General features: G+C 56.4%; 1 protein-coding gene across 1 annotated transcript; it reads left to right on the forward strand.

Annotated features, from left to right (window-relative positions):
- Nucleotides 1–72: 72 nt before the first annotated feature.
- Nucleotides 73–10975, forward strand: CHRM1 (cholinergic receptor muscarinic 1). The gene is made up of 2 exons (XM_006911185.1): nucleotides 73–155; nucleotides 8441–10975. Exon 2 carries the CDS (start codon nucleotides 8517–8519, stop codon nucleotides 9897–9899), a length of 1383 nt encoding a protein of 460 aa, XP_006911247.1. The 5' UTR covers nucleotides 73–155; nucleotides 8441–8516; the 3' UTR covers nucleotides 9900–10975.
- The last annotated feature ends 2093 nt before the right edge of the window (nucleotides 10976–13068 follow it).

Genomic DNA, 13068 nt, shown 5'->3' on the forward strand with positions numbered 1-13068 from the left:
GGGTGGGACATGCCAATCACTGGCTGTGCCTCTCCGGCTGCCAGCACAGGGCGCAGCTCCCCCCGGGAGCCAGGTGTTTGGGTCCCTGGAGACGCTGACGGCCCCCAGGGAGGCAGTGAGGTCGAGGACTCCACAGACCCCTCTCCGGCCCCATGGTGAGTACATTCGGAAGGGTTTGGGAGGGGCTTTACCGAGGCGGGGGCTGGAGAAGCAGGGTCCTGGGGGCGAGGTAGGGACCAGAACTAGAAGGAAATGTGGATGGACCCCAGAGAGAGGAAGGGGCCAGGGAGGGGGTCTAGAGGCCAAGCGCGTTCCGCAGCATTGGACTTTGGCTGCTCTAAACGCCCTGTCTCCTGGCTTTGAGGGGATACACCTGATGTTTTTCTGGGGTTCAGTTTGCAGAGAATATGGAGACCCCCTTAAGAAACTGGATCTGGAACCAGAAGGAATCGGGCTACCATGTAGCAGGCACAGCCCCCAGGACCCCAGGGACAGAGTGGAAAGGGCAGGGGGCCAAGGGGCAGCTCTTGACATCAGCATTTTGTGGGAGGCCAACTCCCCCAATTGGGGTACCAGTCCCAGAACCCCTTCCTCTCCTCCCTCAGGGAATCCTGAATCCCACCACCCCCATCCATCTTCATCCCCCACAAGATGGACTGAACCAGGCTGCTGGCCAGATGGACAAACTGGATGCCAAGGTGGGTGTCGGGCCAGAAGTCAGCAGGAGACCAGCCCAAAGGCCCTAGGGCTCTCCGGGGACAAATGGGCACATGGATGGCCATGCCGGCCAGAGAACGTGGCGCTGACACGTGCAGGGGCCCAGAGGGCCCTCCCTATGTCTATAGTATGTTGGGCTCCGCAGGGCAGGTCTCAGTCCTATGCCCAGGGATGCATGGACGCTAATGGGCACCCATGCCAGGTACCCATCCCCGTACCCCCAGGATGTGGAGATGGGCTGGGGGCCAAGAGCTCTGATTCTTGCAGAGTTGCCAGCTCCTGGGCTGGCAGCTAGAGAGGGGTGGTCAGCTGTTACTGGGTCGTTCAGATAGTGCTGCTCAGGTGTTATCAGTGCCAGTGGACAGGAGTCCACCTCTTCCCATTGGGTCGTTCAGATAGTGCTGCTTAGGTGTTATCAATATCAGTGCCAGTGGACAGGAGTCCACCTCTTCCCACAAAACATACCTGCAGCTCCACCCTGACCCAGGCCTTGCCCAACTGGCCGGAAGGAGTCAGACCGTCTCCCGCAGTGGGACAGTCTCTTGTCCCTGGGTAATCGGCTGCTCACTGAGCTGTCAGATGAGAGTTCTCTGCCACTTGACCTCAGCCACTAGGCAAGCCGTGATCACCGCGGCGATACAGAAGGCAGGGGAGGAGATGTGACTCCCAGCTCCCTGTGGGGCCCGGAGGTCAAGAACGGAATTATGAAGTGCAAGGAGGACCCAGAGTGTCAAGAAGGGGTCAGGCAGTGGTCACGTCGGACCTAGAAAGGAACCTCCCATTGTACATTTGAGAGACCGAGGCCAAGAAAGGGGAAGGGACGTGCTCGTGGTCGCAAAAGGGTTATTTAGGGGTTGGGGGTCGGACCCCATTCTCCTCGCCCCCCGCACAGCGCTGCACTCCCACCTGCCTGAGCGGGAGCACGGGGTGGGGGAGCAGCAAGCTCCATGAGATAGAAGCCTGGGCTCTGACTGGCGGGGAGAGGTGGGTGAATATCGCACTGGGTTTCTGCTCTGCCGTGATGCCATGGTGATGCCTAGGAGAAGGGGGGAGGGAGGGAGAGAGAAGAAAGGAAATGGGGAAGGGAACACGGTGAAGAGCGGGGGGCATGTGGAGAAGAGGACGAGGGGCCCCGCTCCCTCGATGCCGCCTGGCAGAGTGAGGTCTAGCGCCCGGCCTGCGAACTGCCAGGCTGAAGTTGGGCCACCGTTTCAGGCCCCTCGACAGTGAGCACATTTGGCAGTGGTTCTCGGGCTGACGTGCCTCTTCCGGCTCAGCAGTGCATTTATGAGCATTTAACTGATGGCTGCTGCCCTCTCCGGGGCAAGTTGGCGCTCCCAGTGGTGACTGTGGAGCCTGAAAATATAATAAATTGTACTTGTTTACCCCTCATTCCCAAGGCCAGCCACCAGCGGGGGAAGTCTTGGGCTCTTTGGATGGGTCAAGAAGAGATACCTTCAGAGAAAAGTACGCTAGGGGGAAAGAGCCGCCTCTGACAGGCTGGCTCTGGGTTACGGCCCCAGCAGAAGGGACCGGTCAGGAGACCCGGCCCAAGGAGCGCCCCCCTCACTGCACATGTGAAGCCCTGGGTGCCCAGCCCCTCGGATCCCGCCTCCTCATAGCTCCTTCTCCCCAATACTGCCCGTTCTCTCCTGCTCTCCTGTCAGGGTTCTGCCGGCTTCCAGGCCCAGAACCACAAGATGGCTTCACTCCTCCGTCCTGAATCTCGTCCCCAGCACCCCCTCATTCCCTGCCTCCCCTTCTCCGCTCCTTGGCCAGTGCTGAGATTCCAAAGATCGTCACTTGCAGGTGTCCCTCTCCCCAGCAATCTCTCCCAGCCGCCCTCAGTGGCTCTCTCCCCTCCCCCTTCCTCTCCTCATCCAGATCCCCAGCCCCAGGGGATTGGTCCAGGGCGCTGGCGGTCAGTAGTCTGGCCTGCCAGTGCTAGAGGCTCTGACCTCATCCCTTAACTCTTTGAGTCCAGGATGACTCTTTCCTCCTCTAACACTAACAGGCACCATCCTTCGCCCAGGCCTGTGCTGTCACCTCACTCGGCTTCCTGGCAGCAGGCGAGGCAAGCTTTCCTTGGTCTACTTCTGGTCCACAGATGAGGATGCCCGTGGCTATTCTTTTCCTGTGATCTCAAGCCAGGCAGGGCCTCACCCAGGGGACAGGGACCCAGCAGGCGAAGGGACATGGGAGCTGGCAGGTATAGAGCATGGTCCTGACCCCCACAGGCTCATCCTCATGTCTCTGAGCCTGAAGCCAAGCAGGATGACCCTACATACATATTCATATAGTTATACCACAAATATTGATTGAGCAACTACTACGTGCCAGGAACTAGGATAAAGCAGTAAATGAGGCAGACACAGCCCCTACCCTGCCTCTCAGAGGACTAGACCTCCCCCTTGCTACTACACTGCCATTATACATCACACAGATAATGACAGACACTGTCACACACACACACACACACACACGCACATGCACACACACACACACAGAGGCAGATTCTAAGGAAAGACTGATTCCTCGCTATTGACTGATTCAAACTAGGGTTTGGCCAAACTATCCAAGGTGGGCAAGGAAGCTCTTAAACCCCCCTCCCCACAGTTCAGAGTAGGGGTCCAAGACGTTAGCCTTTGAGGCAGACCTCCTAGTCCTAATCTTGGTTGCCGTGCTGGTGAGCTAGCTGTAAGTTCCTTAAGGCCTCAAAACCTCAATTGTCCCTTTTGCAAATTGTGGATAATAAAACCTACTTTGCAAGAACTCGTAACAGGTCAATTAAATCATGTATATAATGCTTAGAGCCATGTCTGGTGTACTGTAAGCAGTCAGTAAATACCAGTTGCTATGATAATATTAATAATATTACTAAAAGCTCCCAACAACCTTCATCAGGAGGCCACAGTCCAGGGCAGAAAAGCACCTCCCTGCTTCCTTGCCATCTTCCCGTACCCTAGAAGGGACACCCTCAGGGAATGAGTCCCAACCCATCCCCACAAAACTATAGGCTCAGCCCCGCCCCATTTCTTATTCTTACTCAGCCATGCACTCAAACACTCATCCTCTGGAAGGGTTGCCAGGTTGGAACAGTGACTTGCCCAAGGTCACACAGCAAGACAGGAGCAGAGACAGGGCTTAAAGCTAGTCAGAAGCAACGACTTCCTTGGGGAGTCCTCCCCCACCCACTGCAATCCCCATCAACCAACTTCACCCTCCAAGGATGTGTCACAGAATGTGCTATGCAAATGCAGCTTCGGGGGGAACCGGAAGGCTGACCCTTAAGCCCCTTCTTTGCAGAAATTCTGCAGCGCAGCTGAACCCCGGCACCTCAACTCTCGGCCCAGGGTTTGACCCTCCGGGGGAAGCAGCCACAATCAGAAAGCCTGGTCCTTTCACAGCCATCATCTTGCTGACCCCCGGCAGCCTGGCACAGGCAGAGGATTGCCCCCAATGAAGACTTAAGGAGACTCGCCGAAGGTCACACAGACCTCTAGGAACCTTCTCCTTAGCAAATCACTGTCCGAGAGAGGTCTGGGGGAGGACACCTGCTTCTGATTGTGGAGGAAAGTCAGAGTCACTGATAGCTCTGCTCTGAGCTGCATCCCAGAGGCTCAGAAGCCCCAGGAGGTGGCAAGAATCAGGGGCCAGTTCCCCAGAACCTCTGCCCTTCTCCTTCCCCCAGTTGTCCCAGACGGGAAGCCTTAGCCCTTACAGCTCACAGTCGGCCAAGGAGAAAGAACGCAGGCCATGGAGCCCACAGGTCAGGGCCAGAGTCCCAGGTCCACTGCTGAAGGTCCTGTGAGACTGTCAGGGAGTCACTTAGCCCCGCCAAGCTTCAGTGTCTTTATTCGTAGAACAGAGATAAGAACCTCTCCCCATTGGGATGTCCTGTGGATTAAGGAAAATAATATTATACATCAAGTGCTTGACATGTAGGAGGTGATTAATTATGGTGGTTATCAGTATGGCTATTAAAACGAGAGGTGGAAGGGACTTTTGGCCATGAAAGAGAGAGACCGCCAGCCTCCTCACTTTCAAAAACCACTTCTCCTGGGTCCCCCATTCTGAAGGCTTTTTTGAATTCCTCAAAGCCCCACCTAGCTTGCAATGAGAGCTTGTGATGGGCAGTGGTTGCCACGTTCCCACCGTGAGAGGTCATTCTATCTCCGGTTGAGGGATCCTAAATGAGGTGTCAGCCTCTGCAGCCTCACCTCGGGGTCGTGGGTCCCTTCTGCTCGGCGTTTTGAGGTGTTGGTCAGGACCCTGTAAAATCCCTACAGACGCCAGGCTGATCCAGCTCCTCTACCGTACAAACGAGCAATCTGGGGACCAGAGAGGGGCCATGCTCAGGGTCTGCAGGTGAAGGGGTAGGGCCACAGGGTCCAGGTGGTGGATCCAAATGGGGAGACAGAAATAATAACAGAGGCCTTTAACTGTCATTTCAACGTCAGGGGCTTCGGATGCTTTTCTCCCCATCGGCTAGGGAAACAGGCAGCCAGGGGAGGGAGAGTTAAATGACTGCCAATGATCACACAGCCAGAAAGGGACAGCTTTGAGCTTCAGACCCGGGGCCATTGTCCACAGTGTGGAGGATCAGGGTGAGGTGCGTGAGGTACTCGCCTCAGTAAAATTGAAAGGAGGCACAAAAAAAAAAACTTCCTAATCAAAATAAATACTATTGCAATATAATATTTTTTTCAGAATCAAAGAGCAAACTACAGCCCAGAGGTGGGTGGGCCCTCTATTTTTGTAAATAAAGTTTCATTGGAACCAGGGTCAGCATCAGGGCGGGGCATGGGTGATAAGGGTGTTTGTGCAAGTACAGGGCTGGATCCTGCCTTTGTTTGAAATGATTCGTGAGGGATGCTTTGCATTAATTTTTGTTTTTTACATATTGCATTAAACCGTTTGTTTCTTGATTGCTCAGTTTGGGGGCACCTCCTTAAATTTTGTACCCAAGGCAAGTGCCCCACTCACCTCACCCTAGTCCTAGCCTTGCTATGGCATGAGGACCAGACACAATGGTGGATGGGATGCTTGGCCCAGCATGGAAAGCGGCCTCTGCAGCTGCCGAGGGTGTGGTCCCCTCAGGCCAGCAGGCTCCTCTTCTAATAAAGACTTTTCAGGGCTTGGCCTGGGCTACCCCTGGGGGCTACAGAGCTGCTCAAAGGCACCTGAGAGTTGGGCCCGCGTGTGAGGGGTGAGAAGCCAGGAAACCCTGGGCTACACGATGCCTTCTTCCCCTTTCCTCTGGGCCTCCGTTGCTCCATCTGTGCAATGGGCGTCAAACAGCACTGAGTTCAGATCAGAGGGACAAAAGGCAGGCAGGGCAACCCATGAGGGCAGCCTCCACCAGCGGCCTTACCCAGGGAAGCCCCAGCAGGCCCCTCTGACCTCAGCCTCCCGCCCAGCGCCTGACTTCGGTTAAGGAAAGAGGCTGCAACAAAACTTAGTAAGCAAAAGAAATAACATTTTAGTGTCATATCTTTTAAATTCAAATTGGCAAACGATGCCCGCCCCCCCACCCCGGGCCAACCATCGGGTTTTATAAATAAAATTTCAGTGGAACAAACTGCTTGGGTTCAAATCCTGGTTCCTACCTTACTCGTGTATCTTCTGCAAATTCTCTTGCTTTTCTCAGCCTCCGTTTCTTCATCTGTACAATGAAGAGAAGAGCGATCCTTAGGTCACAGGCTCCCCGTGAAGATTAACTGCAATAAGGCACATGGGCACTTGGAGCAGAGGCTGGCACTCGGGGAGCTCTAAATAACAGCAATGATCAGTATCGGTACTAGTTGCTTTTGGCCATAGTGTTAGAAATCTTTAACCAAACAAGCAAACGCTGCTAGGCAGGAGGGGGCGCTCACCGCTACACGTGCTAAGGGGCAGTGGGATTCCAGCCAGGGTTGTTCTAAGCACGGTACATCGATTAATAATGCCTTAACTTGTTAGTTAGGGACTAGTATTATCCTCATTTTTCGGTTGAAGAAACCGAGGCACATAGAAGCTATGTCGTTAGCAGAGATCACCCACCCGGTAAATGGTGTAGCCTGAATTTGACTGCAGACCGTCTGGCTCCAGAATCTGGGTCCTTCAACCAGGATGTTACATGTGCCCCCTCATGTGCAAACTGTCCCAGGGCCGGCAGTTTGCACATGACGGTTTGCACTGAGAGCCACGGTCCTTCTCGTTCGTATGTCACACTCTGAACTCCCCTGCAGGGCTCTGAGACCCCAGGTAAGCGGGGCGGTGGCGGCAGCCGCTCAGAGAGATCCCAGCCACACACACTGTGGGTCACACACTGTCACAGCCACACAACACCAAGGCCATCTATCACACAGCAACCCCCTCCCAGGCACACCACTCGAGTTTCTCTGTCACAGACCAGGTCCCCAAGAACAGCAGGGCTTGGTGGGTCCTTCCCCAAAGTCTCTCCCTTGGAATTTTTCCAATGAGACAGCCCCTGAAGCCATAGCTGCAGGCAGGAGGAGGCCCCAAGCTCTTCAATGGACAGATGGATGTCTAAGGCCCAGAACGGGAAGGGACCACCCAAAATACAGTGGCAAGTCTATGACTGAGCTGTGGGTGCTTCCTGCCTGGCCAGAAGGTTGCTAAGAGTCCTGGCTTTTCCATTTACCCACGCCTAGTCCCTGGGCTGGACTCCAGCTTCAAGAAAATCTGGGGGATCTTCCCGTTCCCTTTGCTGCCCCCCACTCAGCTGGGGCTCAGGAACAGAGTAGGAAGGTAGGGGGAGCTCCCACACCCCATCTGGGACCAGACTCCGCTTATCTGGGAGCTGAGTCCCTCCCCACTGCTGCCTGCTTTTACTCCAGATCTTCTGCCACCGGGTGAGTGTCGGGCCCAGCATAACTTTCCCTGGGGCCTTGAGAGGGTCTGACCCAGCTCCAAACACTGCCTTCCTTTCCCTCTCTCTCTCTCTCTCTCACTCTCATGCACACACACACACGTGCGCGCGTGTGCGCACAGTCAGACACACACACACGGGGCCCCTCTGCTCCCATGTCTTTCCCCTTCTCCAGAGCCCGCCCCTGCCTTCTCATCTCTCCGTGTTTAATGGAATTATCCCACTGGAGCCCCACGTGCTCCAAAGGTGAGAGTGAAGTGGGTTCCAATCATCCTCCCCACCTGCAACGCCGTGGCCGGGCCATGTGGCCGTTGGGAGCCGTGGTCTCCTCGGTGAAGTGGAGATCATAGGAGACCTTCCTCCTAGAGAAGTATGACAGTTCAATTAGATAATTCAATGAAGTGCTTAGCACTGTGTCTGGTGTGCAGTAACCACTCAGTAAATGAGGGCTTTAATAAAATTGAGTGAAATGCTTTGAAAATTTGGCAGCGCTGTATACAAAGCAAATCTCCCAACTCCTGCCACATGAGTTAAGCAAGATAGGAATTAGTAGCAATTTCCCAATGAGAAAATTGAGGCTCAGAGTCTGAATGGCGAAGCTGGAATGAGGACTCAGAGCTCTGGATTCCGAAGCCACCCCCACCCCCATGCTGCTGGCAAATCCATTCATGGCTGAGAACGTGCATTATAAATGACCGTGTGTGGACACCAGAACAGGAAGGGACAAGCCAATAAGGGAGGGTGACGCTGTCTGGCCTGAAGTTCTGGGAGGTTGGAGGCTGTGTTCCTCCACTCCAGGCTGTGGGAGACATCCAGTAGCCCGACCAAAGCCCAGTCCTCTCTTTTCAGGTGATGACCTCCCCCTGAGGAAGCCCTGTCTTGTGACTGGAGGAAGTGGCTGCCTCCCCGCCCCCACCCAGCCACCATGAATACCTCGGCCCCACCCGCCGTCAGCCCCAACATCACCGTCCTGGCACCAGGAAAGGGGCCCTGGCAAGTGGCCTTCATTGGAATCACCACAGGCCTCCTGTCACTGGCCACTGTGACAGGCAACTTGCTGGTACTGATCTCCTTCAAGGTCAACACAGAGCTCAAGACAGTCAACAACTACTTCCTGCTCAGCCTGGCCTGTGCCGACCTCATCATCGGCACCTTCTCCATGAACCTCTACACCACATACCTGCTCATGGGCCACTGGGCTCTGGGCACTCTGGCCTGTGACCTCTGGCTGGCCCTGGACTACGTGGCCAGCAACGCCTCTGTCATGAACCTGCTGCTCATCAGCTTTGACCGCTACTTCTCCGTGACCCGGCCCCTGAGCTACCGGGCTAAGCGCACCCCACGCCGGGCAGCTCTGATGATAGGCCTTGCCTGGCTGGTGTCCTTTGTCCTCTGGGCCCCAGCCATCCTGTTCTGGCAGTATCTGGTGGGGGAGCGGACAGTACTGGCTGGGCAGTGCTACATCCAGTTCCTCTCCCAGCCCATCATCACCTTTGGCACGGCCATGGCCGCCTTCTACCTCCCTGTCACGGTCATGTGCACACTCTACTGGCGCATCTACCGGGAAACGGAGAACCGGGCCCGGGAGCTGGCAGCCCTGCAGGGCTCGGAGACCCCAGGTAAGGGGGGCGGCAGCAGCAGCAGCTCAGAGAGATCCCAGCCGGGGGCTGAGGGCTCACCGGAGAGCCCCCCAGGGCGCTGCTGCCCCTGCTGCCGGGCCCCCAGGCTGCTGCAGGCCTACAGCTGGAAAGAGGAAGAGGAGGAGGATGAAGGCTCCATGGAGTCCCTCACGTCCTCGGAGGGTGAGGAGCCTGGCTCCGAAGTGGTGATCAAGATGCCCATGGTGGACCCCGAGGCGCAGGCCCCCGCCAAGCAGCCCCCCCGGAGCTCCCCGAATACAGTCAAGAGGCCGACCAGGAAGGGGCGCGAGCGGGCGGGCAAGGGCCAGAAGCCCCGTGGGAAGGAGCAGCTGGCCAAGCGGAAGACCTTCTCGCTGGTCAAGGAGAAGAAGGCGGCTCGGACCCTGAGTGCCATCCTGCTGGCCTTCATCCTCACCTGGACACCGTACAACATCATGGTGCTGGTGTCCACTTTCTGCAAGGACTGCGTCCCCGAGACCCTGTGGGAGCTGGGCTACTGGCTGTGCTACGTCAATAGCACCATCAACCCCATGTGCTACGCGCTCTGCAACAAAGCCTTCCGGGACACCTTCCGCCTGCTGCTGCTCTGCCGCTGGGACAAGCGACGCTGGCGCAAGATCCCCAAGCGCCCCGGCTCTGTGCACCGCACCCCTTCCCGCCAATGCTGACGGCCCCCTCGTCCACATCCCTCTACCCCAGTCCCGGGAGAGCCCGGTAGAAAGTGGGCAGGGACTGGGACCTCAGACCCAGGGCCCTCCTCAGTCCTCGCCAGGCTTCCCAGGCCCCTAGGCCACCTTCCTGGACAGCCCAGAGAGACCCTGCCAACTCTCCAAATTTTGCTATTCCCAGGCAGGGAGAGAAGCCGGGGCAACTGGTTTTTCTGCTCCCTGCTGGGTGGGAACGGGCTCTTCACCAGGAAGGAGGCCGGGAGGGGGATCCGGCCTTTGGATTCTTTGTTTGCATTCAGGCAGGAAGTCTGTCCGGAGCCAGCAGGGCGGGCCAGGAGGAAGAAGGTTCTCCACTACAAGCATCCTTGGCCCAGTGGCTGGCCTGGATTTTGGTGGGAAATGGCACCCCCTAGGGCCACAGCAGGGAACTGACACAAACCGCTGAGAGAAGCTTGGCTCTAAGGGAGCGGCCCCTGGCTGGGGATCCCTCCCTGGCTGGGGATCCCTCCTCTGCCGGCGCAGCCCCCTCTGCTGGGCCCTAGGCACACTCTTCAGGACCGTCCAACCTCTCCACTAATGTCCCCAGAGCATCCCTTTGTGGGTTTCCCCCAAAGCAAATGTCCAAGCATCAGCAGGACAAAGACAGCAGAGGGGACCATCTTGGCTAGTCACACAACGTGTCCCGAGGCAGCAGCAGGACAGGCACCAGGTGTCCTAACTGTTCCCCTATGTCATTTCCCTGGGAGTGAGGAGCAGGGGTGCCTGCCGTCCAGCCTCACACCTATAATCCTTGCCCCAGAGAAACCCTCGGTCCCTCCCTCCCTGGCTCTCAGCTACCACCTAGATAGATCTGCTCTATACAGATCTAGCCAGGTCTCCTGCATGCTGCCTGCCTCCGGGCCCCGCCCCTCCCCACGCCTGGCCCAGCCAACAGGTTCTCTCCTGTGAACTCCCCGATCCCACCCACGCATGGCCTCCCAGCCACCCTTATCTCCAGGCCCAGCCTGGCCCCAAATATTCTTTCCTTCCATCCTCAGCAAGTGCTGAGTCTGTGAATAAAGCCACATAACCAGTGGATGCTATGGGTCTTTCCTCCCTGTGTTGGATCAAGGACCTGGTCTTAGGCCAGGGCAGGATGGGTACTTAGGCCCAAGTAGCATGGAATTTGGGCTGCTGCCCTGACAGTGGTCCCAGGAGGGGCAGCACTGAGTGGTGGGATCTACCGAAACCTGTGGACCCCAGCACCCCAGGGTCCCAGGCTCAGGCGAGTAGGGCTGTAATGGACAGAACTGGCTATGGTAAGCAGGGAAACCAGGCAAAATAAACTGCCCCTGCCCGTAGGCCAGCGTATTTTCTATCAGCTTTGTCATATGTGGCTGCTCTGGGCCCTGTCACACTCAGGGAGGACAGAACTGCTCCAAAGCCCAATTTATAGATGGGGAAACTAAGGCCCAGTGATCTGGGCAGACTGTTCAGGGTTACTCCACAAGGCGACACCCAGCTCACAGCCTCCTGACCCCTAGGACTATGGAGATGGAGCACCTGGGGTGCAGGCCAAAGCACCCTATAAGGGTGGCCCTCAGGCCAGGTGACGAGGCACTCCATTGGTTCAGGGGCCTCGAAGCCTAAAGCAAAGGAATCTTAGATCAGTAAGTCCCAGAACGCAGAGCAGTGGCTGTCCCTGGGGTTCTTCATGACCACCCTTAGGCTCAATGACCCACTAGAAGGACACGCGGAAGTCAGCAAAGCTGTTGTGGTTATCGTTCATTACGGTGAAAGGATACAAATTAAAATCAGCCAAGGATAAAGGTGCGTGGAGCAGAGCCCGGGAGAGACCAGGTGCAAACTTCCCGTTGTCCTCTCCCAGTGGAATCATGGGACAGCGCTTCATGACAGCGCTCCTGGCAACGGCGTGTGACCACATGCATGGTGTACTGCCAACCAGGAAAGCTCACCCGAGCCTTGGTGTCCAGGGTTTTTACTGGAGTCTGACCATGCAGTCATGGCTGACCTTAGTCTTCAGCCCCTCCAGAGGTTAAACTGGTACCACACAGCCCAAGGCCCTCACTACAAATCACATGGTTCACATCGATGTTCCGGTGTGGTTCAAGGCCACCAGGTACGCAGGATAGTCCAAGGGCTTAGGGGTTGTCTTTCCCAGGAGCCAAGCAAGGGCCAGACTTTTCTCTGGGATGCACAAGGTTGGGATAACCCAGACCCACTAAGCTGATCCTTTGGTGTGCAGTGGCCCCGACCAGTATAGCATCAGCATAACCTGGGGACTTGTTAGATACCTAAGTTCTCAGAGTCACCCCAGATTTACTGAATCAGCAATTCTAGGAGGAGAGCTCGGCCATGTGTTTCAACAAGTCATGTGGGTGATTGCGATGCAGGCGAATTTCAGAAATGCAGCCTTAGAGGTATGATGTTCTGGGTGGGGCTGAGCCCTTGCAAAGAGGGAGAGTGGAAGTACACCCCACACACACCTGTCAGGGTTCCCAGAATCCTCTGTAAAGGAAGCTTCCAACACTAAGGGCAGGGGCAATCCACCGAAGAGGTGGACAGAATGGGCTGGCCAGGGACCAGGGAGCACAGCGCTGTGGGCATGGACTCCAGGACACAAACCCCTCCCCCTTGCCCACCAGCACAGCTTCCTGGGTTGTCAGCTCAAGACCCCAGAGGGCCCCTCCCTTGCCACTGCTGCTACTGACCCCCTTCAGAGCTAAATGTCTTGCCCCGTGTTGAAGGCATTGGTCCTGGGAGACAAAGGGACTGAGGAAGCTGAGCGGTGTTGGGAGACCAGAAACACTGGAATCACATTGGCCTGGCCTCACTGGAGACCAGGAGTGGGGAGGTCAAGGCTGGTATTTGGATCAGCAATGGGGCTGGCAGTTCACACTTGTTCCTTGTCCCAAGTGCAGGTCCTATCTGCTCGTGCCCCCTCACCACAAACCTTAGGCAAGTCTCATTTTCAGCGTCCTCATCTCTGAAAGGGGAGTGAGCCCCTCAGGGGAGAGTTAAGAAGATAAGAGACTGTAGGAAAACTACCTCACAGGACCAGGCTGCTCACAGGTAAAGGCCAGAAACCAAGTCTGGTATCAGATGCACACCTTTCTCTACTCCTCCAGCCTGGGCTTTAAAGAGTCCAGATTCCTCCCCCCGCCCCGCC

The sequence above is a fragment of the Pteropus alecto genome, unplaced genomic scaffold (assembly GCF_000325575.1).
Source record: "Pteropus alecto unplaced genomic scaffold, ASM32557v1 scaffold43, whole genome shotgun sequence".
Taxonomy (NCBI): Eukaryota; Metazoa; Chordata; class Mammalia; order Chiroptera; family Pteropodidae; genus Pteropus; species Pteropus alecto.